Genomic DNA, 22,731 nt, shown 5'->3' with positions numbered 1-22,731 from the left:
ACTCAGGGGCTCGACACCACGACAGCTCTGCCTGCACCGAAGTCCTGGGGGGCTGCCAGGTCATGGGGGATGGCGAACTGCGTAGCTCCCAGGCTCCGGCAGCGCGCTGGGTGCCCCCGGCGCTCTGAGAACCACCCACGGCCGCGGTCCCGCCCGACCCCGGGTCAGACCCCGCTCCCCGCGCCCCCGGGCCCGCGGGCGGCGGGGGACGGGCCGCGCAGGAACAGCTTCAGGCGCGGCTCCTCGATGACATCACGCCTTTCCAGAAGATTCCCCCGGGGGATCCCGCCACTGCGAGAGAGGGCCCGACCAATCAGAGAGCGCCGAGAGGGCGGTGCCGGCTTGAACTGGCCAATGGAATCCGGCGATTGGGAGGCGAGGAGGAGAGGCGGGCAGGTGAGCGGCGGGTGCCCGCCTTCGCCCCGCCTTCCCCTTCAGGAACAGCCAATCCACGCGGCGCGGCCAGGCGATGGACAGGCCCCCGGGCCAACGGGGGCGTGGCGCGCGCGGGAGGGACTCCCCTGACGTGGCGGCCGGGGGGCGGGGGCGCGGGCGGCCCAGCGAGCCCGCGGCGCCCCGGGACAGCGGGAGCGGTGAGTGCCGGGGGGGCCCGCCCGACCGCCCCCGCACCCCCGCCCCGACCCCCGCCCCGGCTGTGCCGCCGCGGGGAGCCACCGCGGCCAGGGGCCAGTCCCGCTGCCCCGTGGGGGGGCAGGGTGTCACTGCGGGACCGCCCTGGGGTGACAAGTTGTGGCGCGGGGCTGGGAGGATTAGTCCCCACGGCCCTCGGAGCGAAGCCGCTCGCTGTGGGGTGGACGGGGTCGTGTCACCCCGCCCGGGGGGTTACGGGGTGTCGCCGTGCGGGGACAAGGTGTTGCCGTGGGCTGGGCGGGGGTCAGTCCCCCCACCCCGGGGGCTGAGGGAGCCCCCATCGGGCCGGGGGGATCTGACCCAGAGCCTCGAGGGGGAACAGAGTCCCTCTGGGGTGAGGGGCAGTGCTTCCATCTCGGGGTCGACAAGGTGTCAGCCCCCCTTCCCAAGGGGCGACAGTGCTGCTGTGGGAGTGGGGCGTCAGTTCTCTGCGCCGTGCCTTGATAAGGTGTTGCCATGAAGTCGAGGGGGTGGTCGGTTCCCCTGCCCTGTGGGCCGGTAGGATATCCCCGTGGGGCTGGGGAGCGTCAGTCCCTCCGCCCCGAGGGGTGACAGGGTGTCGCCGTGGGGCTGGAGGTGATTGTGCCCTCTGGCCGTGGGGTGACACCATGTCCCTACAGGACTGGGAAGGAGTGCTTACCCTGCTGCTCCCGTAGGGTGACAGTCTGTCATTGTATGGGGGCTTAAACCTCTGCTTTATGAAGTGGCAGGGTGTCCCCGGGGGCTGGCAGGATCGGCCTTTCTGTCCCAAGGGTGACAGGCTTTTGCTGTGAGTCTGGGAGTTTAGCCCCTTTGCCTTTTTGTGGGCGGGGAACAGAGGGTAGCCACCCTGTCTTGTCACCATGGGGTGACACCTCCTATGGGGCTGAAGGTGGGGGAGGAAGGAGTTGGCATCTCTGGCTTCCGTGGGGTGTCAGGGGTTCATGGTGGGGCTGTGGGTCAGAGTTAGCTGGGCTGCCCTACCTGATGACCACGTGCCCCTGTGGGTCTGAAGACTGTGCCAGGAAGGGGTTAATCCCCCCTGCCCCATAACAGAGATGGTGCATCCAAGTGGGGCAGGGAGGAAGAGGGTAACACCCCCTGCCATGGTGCTGCAGTACAGCCCTGTGGAGCTGAAGGGGGTGGTGAGGTTAGGGTCAGTCCCTCTCTCCTGTTTCACTTTGGAGGGAATAATGTGCTCTGTTTGAGCTATGTGGTGTGGCCTGGAAGGGATCAACACCCCTCCACCACCGCACTGGGGGTACCTGTGTGTCCCAGCGGGGCTGAACTGGCTGGTGAGAAAGTTGGTAACTTCCCACCCAGGTGATAGTAACAGGGTTAGAGGGACCAGCATGGAAGGAGTTAAGCTCTGTCCCCAGTCGAGGTTACAATCTCCTGGAAGAGCTGACCAGAAGGAAAGGGTTAACCCCCTTTCCTCTTGAGGCAGACAGTGGGTCCCAGTGGGGCTTGATCATGGCAAGGGGTCACCCCTGGACCTCTGTGGGTCTGTACGCTGAGGCACAATGCACGAGTGAACCCCCGTGTGCCTGACAGCCCCTAAAAAGGACAGTGCCTCTGGGCTTGGGAGGGGGAGATAAACCCCATCCCCACGAAGTTCTTAGCCCCACAGTGGGGCTGGGCAGGGGGCACGGGGTGGGGATCTGTGCAGTGAGGGGGGTTAACCCCGTCCCCCTGCCATTGTGAGCGTCCTGGTCAGTCTGGAAATGGAGTACCTTACACGGGGAGGCAGCATGGGGGGCTTGACCCTATCACTACACAGCTGTGAGCAGCCGAGTGTGGCTGGAGAGAGGGGGACCTACTTGGGGAGACGTTGTGAGGGGCTTGACCCCATCTCCACTCAAAGGCCAGCACCAGATAAGTCTGGAAAGTGGGGGACCCTGTCGGGGGTGATGGCAAGTGGTACTTGACACCAGCCCCACGCAGGAGGCCGCACTTGGTGGCTGTGGAGATACGGGACCCTTTCTGGGGAGATGCTGAGCGGGGGTCCTGATCCGTGCCCACGCAGGAGGCGGCCGCCGGCGGGGCTGGCAGCGGGGGCTGTGCTGGCAGAGGCAGCGAGGGGAGGGTTAACCCCGTCCCCACGCAGGTGCCGGCACCCCAGTGGGGCTGTCGGTGGGGAGGGGGAGGCGGGCGGTGCGTGTGGGGGCTCGGGGAGGGGATGATTCATTGCGGGTAGTCATGACATTGCTGCCTGGTTGCCTGCGGCTGCCATCCAGCACGGGCACGGGTGGCTCTGCCTGCCCCGGCGCGACAAGATCTCCGCCAGCTCCCTGACTGAACCCGGGATACGCTACCATGCCGGCCATCCTGCTCTTCTGGAGCCGCGCCGAGAGGTATGCGCTGCCTCGGCACCCGCGCCTCGCCGAACGCACCCGGCTCGGAACCCGCCGGGACTCCAGCCCCGGGGGACACAGCGGGATGGGGGCTGTCGCCCGCCCGGCTGTTTCGCTTGCCGCGGGTGGGATGCAGGAGCTACCTGGTGATATCCCCAGTACGGCTGCCTGGTTTCGGTGTAGAGCTTTTGGAGAGGATACTCTCCGTGGCCTGAGAGTGACGGTGACAGACGAGGGGACGCGGTGGCATTAGCTTTCCTTGTCGTGCCTGAAGGTGACTTCTCAGAAGTAGGTTTTGCGCCGTGGGCTCGGGGGACGCACCGTCCCCGTCCCGCTGCCCTGCCGCCACGGGGAGCCCGGGACGCCGGGCGGGAGTGCAGCACTCAGAGCCCTTCTGCCGGGGGACCGGTGCCGGCGTCCGGTGAGGGGGACACAGGGACCCCCGTGCATCCGAACGGGAAAAGCTGGGGAGGTGCACATTGGTTAACGTGACTTTTTTCCATATCCAACGCCGCCCTACTTTTCCCCCTACCCGATTCGCCTGGCGGGTGCTCAGCCCTGGGCGTCAGCAGAGCCGTTACTGGGGACACCGGGGGGCTCCTGGCTGAGCTCCCTGCGCTCCTTGGAGAGGGCTGCGTGGGGGACGTGACGGTACAGGCGTCTCGGTGCCTTGCGGCAGCGGAGAGGAGGAGTGCCGGAGCTGACGGATTAAGCAGAAGTGTCTTAATCTGTCGGTTTAACAAGAAAGCGTCAAGAAACCAATTAAAAGGGAAATTACAGCACGGCGAGTGACTCCGTTGAAGGGTCTCTCCTTGCGCGGCTGGGAAGCGCACAAAGGACGGCAGCTCCCCGGCGGCACCGCGTCGACCGGAGGAGCCCTTTCGGAGCCATCCTGGGAGCGAGGTCAGAGCCAACCACGGCTGCCGGGCTGGCGAAGAGCTGCCCTTTGGGTGTGCCGGAGGAGGTGGAGGGAGGGACTCGCCGGCAGAGCATCCCTTGGCGGCGGCGGCATCCCCGGCACGAGCCAGCACCTTTCGCCCCCCCACCCTCCTCCCGCCCTCCAGTGCCTCCCGGCCGGGCACACACCACCTGCCGCCGCCTGCGGACAGCCGCGATGTTTAAAATAAAACTAGAGCCTTTAAAAATGACAGCTTGGACTATGAATGTGTTCGTAAAGTTTCGGTAAGTGGGTTTCCGCCTCTCGACCTTGTGTCCTCGTTAAACCATCAGCGCCTGTCCCTGGCATCCCGCGGTGACCTTGCACCCCGAGATGGAACAAAAAAAACCCTTGTGCCGTTGCCAGGGTGGGTTTGTTCCCTTAGATGACTGCCGAGCGGAGGGATTATGTCAAACGATCGCTATTCAGCTGGCGCGCTCGCCCAGCGGTTGCTCGGGCTGATGTCATGTGCGGGGCTGGAACAAAGATTTATTCTTTATTTAATTTTTTTTTTCTTTTGGTGTGGTTGCAAGAGGAGGATGGAGGCTGGGTTGGCTCAGCAGGGCAGGAGAACGCCTGTGGTTTTTATCAAGGCAGGGTGGCCGTGGCTTATCGGGAGGCATCTGATATGCAAGGGTGATGCAGGAATGTCTTTGCCTGCCTGAAACCCCCCGCCGCTCCCGAGGGGGTTAAATGGGAAGTCAGGAGAGGATGACTGAGCAGAAGGGGGAGAGGATCGGTGGCAAGGCGCAGCTGATCCCAGAGAGGTGGGAGGGAAGGAGGCTCTGCGGGGACAGAGTCGTGTTTTACCACCATTGTGCATGTGAGCTGAGCCTTGGAGCGTGCCTTAACCCACCGGGTCACCCACCGGCACCTGGTCCTCTCCGACACGGTAAACTGCGGCACCGGGATGCATTTTGGTACAGAAATTCCCTTGGCCATGCCCAACCAGACGAAGGGGTCCTTGGCCAGGTCAGAGATCCTTATCAGGCATCCCCACCCTGGCCAAAGACCTCTCGGTGGGCAAGACCAGAGATCTTGTGAGTGGGGGCAGCATTTTGCCAGGATGGGGTGTGTTTTCGTGGGAAGCGCTGTGGGGGTTTGGCCGCGTTAGGGTGTCCCAGTGGTGCTGTCAGGAAGGTGGGGTCAGAGCCAGACACTGGTCCCTGGGCAGCAACAGTTGAAGGTTTGTCAGGTCTGTGTTGCTGGAGCTAGGGTGTGATGGGGTTGTCTTTAGCACTGCTTGGTTTGCTCTCACTGTGGGAGATTTGGCAACATCCAGACAGGGCCAAATCGTTGTCCCAGTACTAATGTCAGGGAGCCCCTGCCCTCCACTGGAGGCTGCTGTGGGGAAGTGGGTTGTTGGAGTGATCCTTGGGCAGGATAGCTCTTGGTTCTCTCGCCTGTTGCTCACCTCAGGGTCTCCTGAAGCACTTAGAGAGGGTAAATGAGGAGGTTCATCTGGGCTGGGGGCAGAGCATCTCCCAGCACCTGCATGGGCTGGGTGCTGTTGGCATCTCTGCATGGAGGAGCTGGTATAGAAATGTGCTGGCATCTCGGAACTGCCACAGGAGACACTGTCAGATGCTCTTCATGCCCCCAGGGACCTCCTCCCACCTCTTTTGTGCTGCCTGAGCTGCTGTACAGTGTTTACAGATTCCCCCATCTCCCCTCACTGTGTCCTTCAAGGGTGTCTTAGCCCCTCTCCCCATCTACAGCAAAGCTTCTTCTCCATGGCTGTAGCAAAAAAGAGCAGAAGTCGGTGGTTTTTATGGGGGTGGTCAAATGTGGGACCGATTTCCAAGCTCCTGTAGGTGATCATTGCCTAAGGCATGGCCCAAGGCAAGTGTTGGATGCTTGGTGTGGCTGCCAGATGCTTAGAGTAGCACCCAGGCATGGATTCTAGGGGAGCATAGCCATCCTTGATTGAGCTGTGGTGGTTGTGGGGGGGTCCCTTTGCGACCTCCAATGGGAGCTCATGGATATAGTAAGGATGAGGAGAACATCTGGCAGCTTGTATGATGGTGAAGAAAAGAACCCAGGCTCACACCCCATGCCAAAATCCTTCTGCTGGAGGGGCACAGTGTGCTGAGGCGGCTCAGGTGTGTTTGGAGCAAGGATGGGGTGAAACCTGGATTGTAACAGGGAGCAGGATGTGAGCAGTGGAGGGGCAGGTCTCCTAGGGCAGCACCTGGGAGAAGCAGGGTCAGCACTGAGTGTGAGAGGGGCCAGGCCAGACCTTGAGGTTCGGGGTGTGAAGTGCTTGCTGTCAGGTAACTAAAAGTCCAGAAGCAGTGGGAAACATCTGTGGAGAGGCATGGGGCTTGTTAGCTTTTGCCGGGAGGAGCAGCCCTGCCATCTCCTCTTGCCACTCCCTGGGTGGCTGCAACTCCAGTGGTGACTGGGGGATGAATTACGGCCACCAGGTTTTCCATGCCTTAGTATAGGCATGGGCACGGCCTCAGCCCCCGCGCGATGGAGTGAGTGAGCCCTGAGTTCCTGGCTTACTGCAAGATCCAGCTGGAGGCTCTCGGGGAGTGCAAGTCAGGCTAGAAAGTGTTGGGTTTTTTTTTTAAACAGAAAAAGAAAAAAACCCTCCCACCATCACAAGATGTTTCTGTCTAACGGCTCTGTTCTCTCTCCACTAAATACAAATTACGGCTCTGACAGCCGGAGGCGCTTATCTCCAGCTGAATGCCAATTGCTTTCAGGAATAAAATGTTTGAAGTTCCTTTAAGGTGAAGGCACAGCATGGTCCCTGCCACTGCCTTCAGCCTCCAAAACCTGCTGTCATCACCCCATCTTGGGTCTCAGGTCCCCAGCTGGAGAGAACCAGGCAAGGGGGTGGACACAGACCGGCAGCTACATTTGGACATAGCTCAGCCCTCCTGACTCAGCCGGGGGGGGGGACGGACAGGGACGTGGTCCTGGCCTGACGTTAGCAGTGGCGTGGCCTCTATAATAGCACCGTGCCCTGACTTGAGCTCTCTCGCCCTGTCAGCCTCAGAAATGAGTCTGTCCATCCCAGCCGTGGGGCTCAGCGGGATAAAACCAGAGCTGGGATACATTCTGGCACCGGGGCTCTGACCTCTGTAGGGAAGCGTGGACTTGAGCTGGCTCTGGTGCTGCTGGCCTGTGGGACACAGGGAGCATCGGCTCCGCGATAAGTGTGTGCCAGTCCCGTCCCCGACTGCCCCTGTGTGATATTCACCTTACGAAGAGCTGTCTTTCTCCTTTCAGGAATAAGTACTCGGCTCCTGGCAGCGTCGCCGTCATGGGGAAGGACTATTACAAGATTTTGGGCATCCAGAGTGGCGCCAATGAAGATGAAATCAAGAAAGCCTATCGGAAAATGGCCCTGAAATATCACCCCGATAAGAATAAAGACCCCAGTGCTGAGGAGAAGTTCAAGGAGATTGCAGAGGCTTATGACGTCCTGAGTGACCCCAAGAAACGAGCTGTGTATGACCAGTATGGGGAGGAAGGTAAGGGGATAAGCACTGCCCACTGGGAGGCAAGGATGTGGGGTCCAAATCAGTTTTAGTGGTGAGGGAGGGTTTTCACAGAGAGGTGTTTCAGTGTTTCATGCCTACTCCTGAAATGGGACTGTTTGCCAAAGAATTGGAGAGAGTGAAGGCTCCACAGGTGACAGAAATCACCTCTCATCCCGCTCCTCCCCAGGCTGCTTCACTTTTCCAGCAATTGGTCACCTTGCTTCTTGGGGTGGCTGGGCTCCCCCTGCCCTCTGCCCCAACACGATGGGTGCCAGCTGAGAAATGGAAGGAGCTCACCTTCTGGGTCATACCTGGAATATCTTGTTAGCAGCTCTTTAAATGACCTAAATAATGCAGCAGAGATGTACTGCTTCTGCCCACATTCCCCCTGCACTTGGGCACTGGTCCCGCTGTCCTCCGTGGTACAGGCTGACCTACAGGATTCAAAGCTTTTCCCAATTTAAGTAATAGGCCCTTGTTTTGAAACCAAGCGGCTGCTGTTGTCTGGTGGTTGGCATGGAGGAGGAGGAGGAGGAGAGCTGCTCCAACGCAGGCGGCCTTATTAGTCAATGATGGAAGAGTGCAACTCCATTCGAGGAGAGTGCCGAATAGCATCTGCATTAATCAGCCCAGGACTTGGGTGCTTAAAAGAGCAGGAGTTCTGGCAGGAGCAGGCTGCTGGGTGGAAGAGGCAGCTTCTCTCTTGGGCAGGTGCATCCCCTCAAAAGCCACCAGCAGGATTAAGCAGCAGTGGGTTAATGGTTGACCCATTAGTTATGTCAGGGATATGATGGATGCACTGGGCACAGTGATTTGCTGCCCTGTAAAATGAGAAGAGACTCTCTCAAGTGGGAAACCAGCTTTTCCCAGGAGGCCTCAATGAAATCGGACCCTGCTCAGACTGGCGTCATGGGATTAAAGGTGAAACCTCTTGGCTGTACAGTCTATTAGGAATGGGGCTCACTGGGGATTTGGCCAAAATTCCCGTCCCCTGCAGGCATCTAAAATAAGAGTGAATTAAAAAAGAGGAGAAGAGCTCCCTCACTCCCTCATCAATTTAAAGACCATCTTCCCTCATGTCCCATCAGTGTTGAGCCTCTCATGTTCCATGACCTTCCCCACACCTTTTGTTTCCCATTTTTTTGGGGCAATGAAGATCACCATTTTGAGAAGCTTCAGGGTCCCACATGCTGTGTAGGCAAGGTGAAGCAGGAAAGCCCCTTGAGCCCACCCAGAATACTGACTTCAGCACTCAGAAGAGACCCCCAAACTTGTCCTGCTGTGGAGGGGGCGTGGGGGGTTGGGACAAAGGACAGCCTGTCAGAAATAGTCCTTCACTGTCACTGGTGTGGCCTGAAAATAGTCCCTGAGCTAGGCTTGGCTTAACCCTTCCCAACCCTCCTGGTCAAAAATAGCCTTGCAGAGCATATGTGACCTCTCTGGGGGGCACTTGTCATGTGCCTTGACTCCTTGGGACTTAAGATGAGTTGCAGTGACGTCAGGCTCAGCCTGGGACCTGGCAGGGGAGTTTCCCATGGGAAAGGTGCCAAATGATCCAAACCCAAAGCTTACCTGGTGTTTTATAAATCCGATGTGCAGGGAGCTGAATGCCAACCTGGAAGTCTGCTCACCTCCACCTTCCCACAGAGTCACTGAGAGTGGAGAAGATCACTAAGATCCTTTAATGAAGCACTATCATGTTCACCACCAACCCATGTCCCTAAGTGCCACATCCACAAACCTTTTGAACACTTCCAAGAATGGTGACTCCATCACTTCCCTGGGCAGCCTGTTCCAATGCCTGACCAACTTTTCTGTGAAGAAATTTTTCCTAATATCCGTTTTCTAATGTCCTCGATACAAGGCTATTGGGGCAGGAAGGAGCCTGTTCATGGGGAAGAATGGAGGTGGGTTGATCAGGGTATGTCTTAAATTAAAATTAAGTGAACTGGGTAGAGAGAATCAGAGGTCCTTCAGTAGGGATAGAGGGAGCAAAACCTCAGAATGAACTTGCAGAGTGTAGGGGTAGGACTGTATGTCATGGGTGGAGAGGGTGCCTTCGTTGTGGTTGGGCTGGAGGGGTGACCTGCGCACTCAGGAGAGGGTGGAAGAACTGCCTGGAGGTGGCAGAGGCCATTCTCTCACCTGGGCAATGCAGTCCTTCCAGAGCATTCCACCACAGGGAGTCTTCATGTCTCCTCTTCCTCCCTTTCTTCCAGGTCTCAAAACTGGAGGTGGCTCTTCAGGTGGCTCAGGGAACACCTTCCACTACACCTTCCACGGAGACCCCCACGCCACCTTTGCGTCCTTCTTCGGAGGCTCCAATCCTTTTGACATCTTCTTTGCCAGCAGCCGCTCCCGGATGTTCAATGGCTTTGACCAGGAAGACATGGATATGGATGATGACGACGACCCTTTCAGTGCCTTCGGCCGATTTGGCTTCAATGGCATTAATGGGGTTCACCGGCGGCACCAGGAGTCCCTGCACACGCGGAGGAAGGTCCAAGATCCACCTGTCATCCACGAGCTCAAGGTGTCCTTGGAAGAGATCTACCACGGATCCACCAAGAGGATGAAGATCACTCGCAGAAGGCTCAATGCTGATGGCCGGACCATGCGGACTGAGGACAAGATCCTAAACATTGTCATCAAAAGGGGTTGGAAGGAGGGAACCAAAATCACATTCCCCAAAGAAGGGGATGCCACTCCAGACAACATCCCTGCAGACATTGTCTTCATCCTCAAGGACAAGCCTCACTCACACTTCAAGAGGGACGGGACAAACGTGATCTACACGGCAAACATCAGTCTTAAAGAGGTGGGTACAGGGCGTAGACCCCATGGGATGTGAGGTGACACTGGTTCATGGCATTTGGGGCCAAGATGGGGATCAGTCCTTCTTCTGTTCTGATAGGAAAGACCAGGTAGGTCACAAGAAAGGAGCTGCAGAAGCCAACTTAGTCTTGGCTTTGGAGGTGCTTTGACTTCCATGCCAGCTGTGGGACACCAATCCAGTCCCTGCTGACCCTCACTTCTTGAGTCAATTGGGGTGGTATTGTCCATTTTCTCTCTTCTCCATGTCTTGTTTTTCTATTTTAGCATAGAGTATTCACATGTGGAACAAAGGCCACATCCTCAATAGGAACAAGGGAAAACCCAGTTTGGGTGGCATCAGTCTGATTCCTGCTTTTCTTGTAGCTGTGCCCACTGTGGCTTAGAGTTACTGCCCTAAGGTTGCACCAGGTGCCTCTTCCCATGGGCAGAGAGCAGATCACGTGGAGGAAAGTGATCCCTTGCCCTCCCTGAGCAGTGCTTGAGCTGTTTTCCTTGATTCTGGCTTTCCTAGATAAGCAACCAGACAAATTAAGTACCCAGGCAATGAGTAAAACTCAACACTTCCAGGCTGCCAGTCCTGGAGGTCACAGCGGGGCTGGATGGATGCATCAGATCATCCAGCAATCTGCGTGAAGGTGGGAGAGGAAAGAGGAGATTACCTCAGTACAAGATGTGCTGTTCGCCACTGCTGCTGTAAAACTACCTTTTAATAAATCCCAGCTGGCAGCTGCATTTAACGTTGACATTTTTGGCAGCTGCCATTTGCTGTTCCTTTCAGACGGTAGACGCTGTCTGTCTTCTTAATGAGCTGATTTTTTTTTCCTTCCTGAAGGCAGATTTATGTTCTCAAATACATTTAAAAGAAATAAGCTCAATGGGCCAGACCTGAGGTAGGAAAACATGATCTTGTGAAGCGTGCCAAGAAGTCAGGAGAGTTCTACAATGGCTCTGCATCCCAACTCAGGCTGTGACCAGGGGTACTGGGGGCAAAAAGCACACAGGCCAGGCAGAGCTGGGCACTCCTGAAGGAAACTCAGCTCCACTCAACTTGCAGACTCAGCAGTAGAGTTTCCCTCACAGTGCAAAGTACAGAGGTTTATTCCCGCAGTAGCTGGTTCTCCTCGCCAAGCCAGAAATACCTGGGGGAGACTGCCTTATTTATGGAGGCGTGCATACCATATCTCAGGTATTTCCTTCTGTTCATTCCCCTTATCTGTAAAGGTAACCCTGATCTGGCTGTGCTGATACCCAGACCATGTTAGCCTAAGTTTGTGTACTGACCAGGCTGGAGGGACTCTTGCCTGGAGTTGACTTTTGAGCAGCAACTGGAGAAATACATTCCACCACCATTAACTGTTGCACCAGAAGTGTTGGACACCTGTGAGCTCCATGAGGAAGGCCTCCATGCTGGCAGTGGGTTTGCACAATGCAGACACAAAGCAGAAAATTTATGTTCCAGGCAAATTCCTCTTCTCTTTCAGCTGGAATTTCTGGTCTCTGACTTCCCCTAGCACAAACCCAACATGCTGGGCATCCTCACGGAGCTGCAGGTCTGGCTGTCATCCCTAGCCTGCTGCTTGCCAGGGCAGTGTGATACGCTGCTGCATTTGTCTTCCAGGAAAAGAAGTTCCTTAAGTGCTCTGGAGCAGGAGGAGACGCTGGGAGCTCTCCAATTCTGTATACTGCCACCTCAGTATGTGACAGAGCACAACTTCTCCATCTCCTCAGCCTTTGGCTGTAGTCTTGGGTCTCTTCCTTGCACCTTCTGCCTTGAAAGGCTGCCTTTTCTAGCCTAAGTTTTGGTCTCTGACACTGCCATGAGAGAACATAGTGCCAGCAGGAAAGCTGGCAGGTGATGGGTGCTGGAGGACCCTCCCAGCCGTCAAGTCCCAGCCTACTGGCTGGGCTGCAGGGCAGTGCAGGCTTTTTGCCACCTCTCTGCTGCAGAATCACGGATGTAGGAGTGCTTTTCCTGGGATTTGTTGTCTTCCTTCCTAAAATCAGAGGCGTGTGCCACAGCAGGGAGCCGCGGGAGGGAGGAGACACACGGCTCCACCAGCACCAGCCTCTGCCGGGAGGCAGCACTGCCAGGAGGGCGTCATGCCCTCCTGGCTGCTGCCTAAAGCCTACCCTTGGCACTATCCTGCTTTGCATCCTTTACTTGGCTTCATCTTCCTCGAAGCATCCACACCTCGGCTCAACCCGGCTGGGATGCAGCCGATGGCAATGCCCTCCCCGGTGGCCTCGCTGTGAGCGAAGGAGGACCCAGTGGTGACCTAGATAAAGCTCTGCTCGCACAGCGCTCAAACCCAGGGTGATTTCATCTCCAGAGATAAACCAAGCCTCTTTCTAGGATGCGGGGTAGCTCCCGCGGTTACTGGTGTTACTTCAGCAACCGTTTTCCCAAATGCCAGCAAAGTTAAGCAAGAATGAAAAACAGGGACATACGGTGGAGGAGCGATCGCCTTGGATTCTTGCGTCTTGGCTCTGGGAAGGAAACATTAAGATCCTGTCTGCCTTCGCTGTTACCGCCTGCTTCTGCTCACATCTCTGCCTGCTTTCCCTATCCACGTGTTCTCACAGGGAGTTCTTGTTCTCCTTTCTGTTTTAGTGTCTGGAGGTGTCCTTTCTTGGCACACGTGGGCACATGCAGCCACAGCACAGTGCACTGGGCACCAGTGAGCAGGAGGGCTTTGGCATCCTTGCCTGAATGCACAGCACAAACTCCTTGATATGGGGACATTGTCCTTTGTTTTCCCTCCAACCGGCTGGAGATCAGCCAAGCACCTGCTGTTCACACAGAGCTGGTGATGGCATCCTCCTGTGGGCTGAAGATTTCATCCCTGGAGGACACCTCTCCAGGAGACCTGTGCCGATGAGCCATGCAAGGGAGACAGGACCTTCTCCACTGTTATCCATTCCACAGAGACCCCGAACCAGCTCTGGCACAGATCCCACTGCAAACCCTGTGGTCCAAAGCCTTGGTTCCACTGCAGAAGCCCCATCCATCTTCTCAGAGCCAGTGGCCAGCATGAGTTGTTTCTCCTGGTGCCTGTTGCTGCTCTGCCTTTGAAGACTTTTCCTGGTGGGGAAATGGCAGAACATTCCCCCACTTACCCAGAAACAGCAATTGCATCTTTCTCCACTCCCATTGCAGGCTGTTTTGGGAGGGCTGGGACCTCCAGGACCCAGTTCAGAGGGACAAACCTCTGCTGGCCCCCACGTGGAAGCTTGAGGCTATAGCTCAGCAGCCCCCCAGCCCCCATCCCCTTCCAGAAACATCGTTCCGCAGTCTTCCTGTTCAGCCCTTGCTGAAAGCCTGGAGACAATCCTGCCCACATGTACGACAGAGCTGTCTGAGTTATTTAAGGACACAAGGATTTTCTTGCTGCATTCCCGCATCACGTGGCTCGCCATTGCAGGCCGGTGTGCGGCTGCTGCTGGGGGGCTGGGGTACAGAGGGGTGGCACCCCCACACTGGCTCCTGGCTGTGCAGTAGGATAGGAGACAGGAACCAGCCACACCAGCACCTCAGCTCCCAGGGAAGCTCAGTGCCACAGCTGCACATTGTTGCATGCTGGCATGGCCTTGTGGGGGCTGTCGGTGACAGGGATGGGACATGGGACATGGGCTGTGCTATAGATAACCCCAGCACCCGGCAGAGCTGCCGTACTCTGGAGGGTGACAGCTGATGGGCTGTGGCAGCATCCCATGATCTCAGCTGGATTTTCGGCTGCCCGAGGCTGGGCGACGAGGCTGAAAAGGGGCTAAATATAGCCTGTGCTGTTGCTGTGGGTGGCTGGGTTCTTGCTGGTGGTGCCTTCTGGAGAGCCCAGGAAGTGGAGAGGGGAGTCCTTACCCCCATAAGAGCTGCAGCAGGCACCCGTCTCCTGCACAGCTCCTGCAGCCTAGTTCACAGTGGTGGGACCAGGCTGGTGCCAGCAGAGAGCTGTGCTTGCACTGGTGAGCATCACACAATGCTCCTGGCCAGCATCCAAAGGGGAGCTGGGCAGCTCAACTAGGGGAGCAACCAGTGGGGGGACAGGGTGTGGCTGTCGAGATGCTGTGGGATGTCAACCCCATCTGATGGCCTGTTCCCTCTTCCTCCCTCAGGCCTTGTGCGGCTGCACCGTGAACATTCCCACCATCGATGGACGAGTGATCCCGCTTCCCTGCAACGACATCATCAAGCCAGGGACAGTGAAGAGACTACGCGGGGAAGGGCTGCCCTTCCCCAAGGCCCCCAGCCAGCGAGGAGACTTGATCGTGGAGTTCAAAATCCGCTTCCCGGACAGAATAGCTCCCCAGACAAGACAGATCCTCAAGCAACACCTCCCATGCTCCTAGAGCCCAGGGACTCTCCTCCAAAGCAGCAATACACAAACGCATGTGCCACAGCACCTGGCCTACACAGAGCCAAGGTGCCACAGCACTTTTAAATGCAAAAAGAACAAAAAAAACCCCACCAACCCCTCACACTATTTTTCTCCCCCAAAAAACCCATCCGACCCACCCCCTATCAATCCTTCTTGGCCATTTGTTTACTCCAACAATGGGGAGACTCCTGTCTGCCACAACTCTCCCAGCTGCCAAGCCTTTTCTTTCTTCCCAAAGGTCCATTTTTTTGCCTTGCGCAAGCAAGAGCTGTGGCCCTTTGCCCAGGGAGGTGTGTCATGTTGTGGGTTTTTTATGTCACTTGCTTTTCAGGCCACTCTTCCCACAAGAAGCTGGACTTGCCGGGGTCCGGCGCTGTGTAAATAGGACTCCACAGGATCTGGCATCCCCGCTGCTGGTTTTTCTCTTCCCCTCTTTGATACTTGCTGCTGTTTGGGGTCCCGGCTGATCCGCGGTGCCGATCACTCCTGCCTGCGGTGGCCCCCCCAGTAGCCGGACAATTTCTCTCCAGGGGCCACGGTACCAAGTCCAGTCGTGGTCCAGTCTCCTGTGCCAAGCCTACACCGAGCCTCGGCTGTGCCGAACAACGGAACACGTGGGGATGGTCCATCCAGCTTCCTGCCCCTGCCCAGGGATGTCCCCAGTGCCCGTGGGCAGCACTTGCCTGCACCTGCTGCCCGCAGGGCCTCAGCCAGCAGGAGGAGGGGGGAAAGCCCAGGGTGGAGCTTTCTTTTTTCAGATGTGTTGAGTTTGCATTGCTGCTTTTATTTTTTAAATACATATATATAGAGCTCATTAGATAAACTTTGTAAGGGTTTTTCTCTGCCTGTATTGGGGATACTGGCCTGACGCACCCAGGCTTTTATTGAAAGGGGGATGATTCAGCCACACGAACAGCAAACCCCCGGAGTGGGGTTGTGTGTGCGTGTAGCACTAATCTGGGTGCAAAAGCAGAGCCAAGTGTGAGCAGAGCTGTGGGTTTCACTAGTGTTTCAGGTCAAATTAGGGATTCCAATAGGAAGAGAGAGGCGTGTGTATATATTTTTCTACAGGGACAATTCATTCAGGAGGTGTTTCTGGACATCAGGGTGGAGCTGGGAGGTGCATGAGGCAGTCTGTTTAGTGGCTCCATTTTAAAATACTGTATTTTTTTAAAACCTTTGGATTTCCATCAGGAGAATTTTTATATTTCTTACCTTTCTCAGCCCACTCTGCCTCATGCCATTTTTTTTCCCAGGAAAGGGCTGCTGTGGACCAGGAGGCACATTTGACCTGGCTTTGTACAGCTCCTCTTTCACTGCAGCACTGCCAAGAAAACCCCTGCCAAAATATTCCCCCCTGCCCTGGGAATCCTTTTTTTTTTTCTTTTAATTCCTTTAAAAAAAGGAATTAAATTCCTTAAAAAAAATAATTTACTGACTTGAAGCAGGGGGTCCCTTGGGGTGGGGGGCTGTGCGTGCGGTGTCCATGGGGCTGAGGTGGAGCTGTACAGTGTTACCCTGTGGGGCAAGGAGACCTGTGAGGCACTGCTGAATCAATCACCTGCTTTGGCCAGCAAGAGGAGGCCACCGGTTCCCTCCACTGGTCCCTGTGGAATTCACCGTGGAGAAATGTGGTGGACGCCGTGAGCGAGAAGACAGGCCAGCATGCAGATGCAAGCTGATTTGTTTTTCTCGGTTTCAATGAGACCTGAATGTTTTATAGTGGGGTTTTTTGTAATTTTCTTTTTTTTTTTTTTTTTTTTTTTTTTTTTTTTTTTTTTTTTTGTAATGTCAGTATTGAGAGAAATAAAGAAGTATTTTGAAAAATACACTTTATCAGAGTGTGTTGTGATGGGAGGTGGCAGGCTGGGCTCCAGCAGGCAGCAGGGAGAGGGCTCTGTGCTAGGGTCATTGCCACCACCACCCTGGCCAGGTGTCCTTGAGGCTGGCAGGGAGAAGAAGAAATGTGTTCGTTCTTGTGTTTCATGCACAGGACCTTCAGGGCCTGATAACAAGAGAGAGGGAATGAATAGATGACCTCGTTGGTCACAGAATGGCTGCTCCTGTAATGCATGGCCTCAGTTGTGCTGACCACATTGCCAAGACGGCAGTGAGGGGCTCTGTCCCCTCAGGGCTCTGGGATGTGACTAACATGGGCAGTGGAGTGGTCAGTGAAGGGCTGCATGGGGAGGCTGGAGAGAGCAGTGCCCATCTCTTCTCAGAAGGGCCCTGAAGCAGGGTGAGAGCCAGAGGCATTACCAGTACCCATGGAAAGACCTGCCAGGCAATGTTTGCACAGTGCTCTCATCTATAGCAGTGCACAGGGACAGGAGATGAGAGCAAAACCCATGGGCCTTGTGCCCATCTCTCAAGTTCAGTGTGTGGCTTAAGAGGGTTTGACTTGGGGTGAGAATAGTCAATATATTAAACTGGATTTTGTTAATTGCTACATAGCACTGCATGTGGTTTCCATGGTCACTATATGCCCTTCACCATCACTGGTCACCTTGCCTCTCTAAATTTGGGGATCTGAACACAACTCTCCTTTGATTGCCATGCTAATGAATGATGAGCTTTGGTGAAACCAGCCAAGCCCAGCAGTGATGGAATCAGAACTGGTTTCCACGTGTGACACCACCACACGTTTCCTGCCCTGAAAGACTCCTAGGACGGGCGTCATGGACAGGTCAGGGACTAAACAACCGCAAGGGACTTTTATAGGGGTGGTCCATAGACACGGGAAGTGATGTATTCACACTATAAAAAAATTATCTGGGTTGGAAGAGACCTTAAAAGCTCACCTCATTCCAACCCTCTGCCATGGGCAGGAGCACTTTCCACTAGACCAGGTTTCTCAAAGCCCCATCAAACCTGGTCTTGAACACTTCCAGTGACGGAGCATCCACAGATTTTCTGGGCAACACATGCCAGTGCTTCACACCCTGACAGTAAAGAATTTCTTCCTGATATCCAATCCAAACTCCCCCTCCATCACTATGAAGCCATTACTCTTTGTCCTGTCACTGTATGGTCTTGTCAAAAACTTCTCATCCTTCTTAAGGGCTCTCTTTAGGCAGTGAAAGGGATCAAACGACTGAGAACAAAAGTCACAGGGGACTTGCCATGACATAAATGGTATGGAGTAAGTGGTGCTTTCAGCTGAGATAGAGTTCATTTTCTCTCTAGTGCTGTGATTTGGATTCAGGATTCAGTTGATAACACGTTTCAGTTGTTGCTCAGCAGTGCTTACCCTAACTCGAGCACAGTTCAGTTTCCCATGCTCTGCCAGAGAGGTGCACAAGAAACCAGGAGGGAGCATGGCCAGGAGAGCTGACCCAAACTGGACAAAGGGATATTCCATGCCACAGAATACCATGCCCAGCGTATAAATGGGGACAATGAGTGAGTGGCTGCATGGCACTTAGTGAAACCTCAGCAGTTCTTTCCAGTGCCCAACGTGGGCCCAGAGGATAGAGTAACAATAGATCTGAGCAGAGCATGTAAGACCAGGTTTGTTATAAGCATTGGCTGTATTAGTTTAATAGTTTCTCTTCACAAAGTTTTTTTGTTGGCATTTAAAGTTCTTGTGCATATGCTTGCAGGAGCACCTTGCTTGGTGTGTGTCCCCTGTGGTGACACTGATCTTCCATGGGGCCTGGGTGAGTACTTTGCAGTAGTATCTTATAGGGGTCTTTAATTGCCACATCTACATCATTCCTGAAAGTTTCCAAGAAGATGTACAGATCTGGTGCTTAGGAACATGGTTTAGTGGTGGAGTTGGCAGTGCTGTGTTAATTGTTGGACTCAATGACCTTGGAGGTCTTTTCCAACCTAAACATTCTGTGATTTGATGATACACACCTTTTAAATACTCTAATGCACCACGGCCATGGCAGCCTGCTGCAATGCTTGACAACATCTTCCATGAAGAAATTTATCCTAATATCTAATTTAAATCTCCACTGGCACAACTCGAGGCTATTTCCTCTTGTCCCGTTGCTTGCTAACTGGGAGAAGAGATTGACTACACCCTCCTTTCAGGTCACTGTAGAGAGTGATCTGGTCCCCTTTGAGCCTGTTTTTCACCAGGATGAATACCCCTAGCTCCTCAGCTGCTCCTCACAGGACTTGTGCTCCAGACCCTTCCCCAGCTCCTCTGAGCTCACTCCAGCACCTCAGTGTCCTTCTTTTTGTGAGGAGCCCAGAACTGGACACAGGACTTGGAGTGTGGCCTCACCAGTGTCCTGCATATGGGGATGGGCACTGCCCTGTTCCTGGGTCACACCATTGCTGACACATTCAGGATATCCTAGGCCTTCTTGGCCTGTTGGAGTATGAATCCCTCCAGGCCAAATCCATACAGACCCAGAAGTGCCCAGAAATGTGAGGATTGAATTAGAACCTTCAGAGGAACTAAAATACATAAATACACACAGACATGAAATGCAAGTTTAGTTTTAAATAAATAGAAGATTTTAAGTGCCTGTATTAGCTAGTAAGAGAAGCCCTAAAGCCTAGTTTATAATTCAGTAACATTGCCTTTTGCAAAGTTAGTTAAATTCTAGTCATGACAAAAATAATGTAGCCTTGCTGAAAATTCCTAGATGGAACAGATAGAATTACATACATAGGATTTGTGTAAGAATTTGCATTTGCCATTGCACATCAATCTTAACTTAGGATTGGCCCAGCAAGAATACAGAAAATTTTTGTAAGTATCTAATTGGCAAAAATAGAATAAAGATGCACTACTTTGAGAACACACACACACAGAACTCCTGAAAACACCAATGCCACTGTTGTTGCTGCTGCTGTGACTGCTACTCTATAAGATGCTCACAGGACACAGACTGCTGATGCCTCTACTGCAGCTGTGGTTGCTGCTTCACCTTGGGACTTAGAGGCTTTATCTCAGAAAGCTTCTGCATACTGATATGGACTCCAATAACTTTGCCTTCATGAGACTGATTCAACAATGCAATAAAGGACTTCCTTTATAACTACTCAGCTTCTAGTCTTCAATGAGGATGCGAGGAAATCTTGACATTGGCCACCTGGGCACACTCCAGCTCATGTTCAGCCACTGTTGACCAGCAGTCCCAGTCAATTCCCACATAGTTTTCCAGCCACTCTGTCACAGCCTGTGGCTCTGTCTGGGGTTATTGTGACCCAGGAACAGGACCCAGGACTCAGCCTGTCTGAATCTCACACAATCGGCCTCCAACTGGATCCATTGGTACAACAGAATCTCCATTGGTGAGACGAATCTGACAGAAGCTCCCAGTACTGCCATTCCCTCTGTATTTCGGGAGCCATCTGTTGGGAACTGTTCATAACTGCACCCGTGGCCTTTTTTCCTTGGATAGTCAAACTGTGGTGGAAACATTTTCCTACATCTCCTTTCTTTCACAGAATCAGTCATAGAAAAAATTGGGTTGGAAGAGATCTTAAAGCTCATCTCATTCCAAGCCTCCGCCATGGACTGGGGCAACTTCCACTGGACCAGGTCACTCAAAGCTCCCTTCAGCCTGGCCTTGAACATTCTTAAGGATGGAGCATCCACATCTGATTCCTTCCTGCCTTCTGTCTTTGGAAGTTCTCCATTGCCCCGGGCTGGTAACAGCAGGCATTCTTTTCTGGAATAGGAAGGAGATAGTGGTGGCTTTACCTGCAAGCATATGGAGAGGACATAAGAACGTGGGAAGAAAAACCTACCTTGACCATAGAGACACAGGTATGGGAATAGCAAAGGAAAAAAATCACAAATGGGGGTTCTTCCAGAGTATTTGCTGCCCAGTCTCCAGTGAGTAGTTTCCCAGGCAGAGTCAAAGGGTATAGTGTAGTATTCCTGATCCTATGGCAAGCATGAAGCTGTGTCAGAAGAGATTTAGGTTGAAAAGGTTTTTCACCCAGGGGGGTTAATAGGCACTGGAACAGCTCCCCAGGGAAGTGGTTAAAGCACCAAGCATTTCAGAGTTCCAGAAGTGTTTGGACAGTGCCCTCAAGGGACATGGTGTATCCCTAGGGGACTCCATGGTAACAGTGGGTCCATTCCAGCTCATGGTGTTCTGTGTTTCCATTTCTACAAGAAGTCAGTGGCAAATCCAATGACCAGGAGTACAAGAACCCTACCTCTATCCTCTATTTTACACAGTGCACCCCAAAGTCATGGAGATACACAGGGCAGAAATCATCCATATTTCTGGTGGGACAAAGGAACTTTCGGTGTCCTATGCTCTGCTTGTGAGCAGGTGCACAAGAAGCCAGGAGGGACTGTGGCCAGGAGAGCTGACCTGAACTGGCCAAAGGGACATTCCATGCCATAGAACACCATGCCCATCAGCTGGGGGCTTGTGGCATGTGGGGTGTGAGTGAGCAGCTGAGTGGTTCTGATTTGCCAGCTGGGTTCAAAGCTCCACAGGAGGGGAAGTCCTTGGAGTAGGAACTTCCATAGGGAAGCAATGCATATGGGGCAGGAAATGTCAGTGGGGAGGACACATCCATAGTGCAGGGGATGCCCATGGAATAGGGATGCCCTCGGGACAAGGATAGTCATGGGGAGAGGATGCACATGACCTGGGGGGCCCAAGGGGAAGGGACATCCTGGGGGCCAGTGATGCCACTGGAGAAGGGATGCCCACAGCACATCCATACCTGCCTGGAGCAGGATCGCTGTGGCCTCCTGCTGATTGGAGCACCTGCTGGGCCCAAAGGGTTTTGGGTTGGTGCAAGAGGGTACCAGTCTTTTGGATCAGGTACCAACACCTAATCCCAACACCGTGGCCTGAGAGAAGTCTCCCACCCTGCATCAAGTGTGGCTGGACTGTGGCTCCCATCAAGTCCAATGGTCCCTGTGGGGCCTGGCTGTAGAGGCTGTAGGGGGTGAAGGGGCTCTGAGGCCACAGGTAGAATCCAGGGAGACATAGAGAGGTGTTGGTCACGTCAGCAAAAGAAGGGTATGCCCTCAGCTTCCCCCTCATTTAATCTCACACCCTCCAGGGCAAGCCTGAGCCAACATCTTCTTCTCTCCAGCATTTTTGGGAGCTGCCCAGTGCCCCCAGCAAGGATCTGGGCAGGGGAGGAGGGTGCTGCGGAATGTCTCTTGCCCCGGCAGTGACTGCCCGGGGCCTCTGCTGGAGGAGCCCTGACAGGGGCGGGGCCAACCCCAGTCCTTGATACCAACGGCTCGCCTGGGGCTGCTGAGGTTCATGGGGCGGGGGCTGTGAGTGGAGATCTGGGGGACACCCTCAGCCCTCCCTCCAGGTCCACACAGCCTCAGAGCAGGGGTAGATGCTCTTGGAAAGCATCCTGTCCCCTCACCGGGAGCCATGTCCCACAGACGGCAGGGAAGAAAGGAGGGTGTTTTCCAACCCCTCTGCTGGATGCAATTAGCATTTGCAACTAGGAGAGGCAGTGAGGAAGATTTGGGCTGCCAGGAGCTGGAGCACACACCCCACCATCCCATGCCCTCCTCGCCCCAGCCTCCGCAGCAGACAAAGACGCCAAGATGGATCTGCTCCTCGACTTGCTGGGTGGTGATTTTCTCACACTGGCAGAAGACACCCTGCAGAGAGTTTGGGAGAGTCCTGGAGAGCTCCTTTCCCGGGGGACAGAAAGCACCTGGGTCTGGTTCCCAGTGGCCAAAGCAAAGCTGGTATCTCTGCCCCTGCAGAGCTCAGGGAGGAGAATCAACCCTAGAGCAGAAAAGTGATGTTTAACCCAAAACCGGGATGCAATAGGGCAGGGGAAGCACCAGCCCTCCCAGCCTCAACCCTGCTGCCAGAAGTGTCCCTGCCGGAGCCAGCAGGAGCGATTTCCGCAGCAGAGGTGGTGTGAGGACAGGGACGGTGGTGCCGGCAGACAGCTCCCAAATAGGACAGCGCAGGTGAGCTGCCAGCCCGGCCCCTCGGGGCCTGCACCGCCTCTTCCCCCGCAGGGGGTTGTGCTATTTAAATAAAGCGTTCCTTATTTCATTGTGCTTATCCTCACGGCTCCGCACCAGCCCTTTCTGATGCCCAGTCCTGTCCTTCTGCTCTCCCCTCAAATACAGATGGCTTGATGGAACCGTTCAGGATGTGCCTGTCCTTGGGACAGAAACCCCACAG

General features: G+C 54.7%; 1 protein-coding gene across 4 annotated transcripts; it reads left to right on the top strand.

The window, feature by feature from the left end:
• The first annotated feature begins 269 nt into the window (after nt 1–269).
• Nucleotides 270–16,652, top strand: DNAJB5 (DnaJ heat shock protein family (Hsp40) member B5). 4 transcript variants are annotated; one of them, XM_083883554.1, is made up of 4 exons: nt 270–396; nt 7,162–7,406; nt 9,635–10,233; nt 14,364–16,652. In XM_083883554.1, the coding sequence occupies exons 2-4, from the start codon at nt 7,196–7,198 to the stop codon at nt 14,595–14,597; spliced, it is 1,044 nt and encodes a 347-aa protein (XP_083739680.1). In that variant the 5' UTR covers nt 270–396; nt 7,162–7,195; the 3' UTR covers nt 14,598–16,652. The 4 variants fall into 4 exon arrangements, with proteins under 4 accessions (XP_083739680.1, XP_083739678.1, XP_083739677.1 ...); XM_083883552.1 differs by lacking the exon at nt 270–396 and adding an exon at nt 546–593 and having other exon boundaries at nt 14,364–16,650; XM_083883551.1 differs by lacking the exon at nt 270–396 and adding an exon at nt 2,856–2,984.
• The last annotated feature ends 6,079 nt before the right edge of the window (nt 16,653–22,731 follow it).

This window comes from Zosterops lateralis, assembly GCF_965231275.1.
Source record: "Zosterops lateralis genome assembly, chromosome: Z".
Taxonomy (NCBI): Eukaryota; Metazoa; Chordata; class Aves; order Passeriformes; family Zosteropidae; genus Zosterops; species Zosterops lateralis.
Note: the sequence above shows the minus strand (reverse complement) of the source record. Positions and strands in the feature narration are given on the sequence as shown.

Bases quoted from the DNA above. Each gene is read 5' to 3' on its own strand.
- DNAJB5 (XM_083883551.1), top strand. From the start codon at position 2,947: ATGCCGGCCATCCTGCTCTTCTGGAGCCGCGCCGAGAG. The intron at 2,985-7,161 runs GTATGCGCTGCC...TTCTCCTTTCAG, and splicing joins TTCTGGAGCCGCGCCGAGAG to GAATAAGTACTCGGCTCCTG. The intron at 7,407-9,634 runs GTAAGGGGATAA...CCTTTCTTCCAG, and splicing joins TGACCAGTATGGGGAGGAAG to GTCTCAAAACTGGAGGTGGC.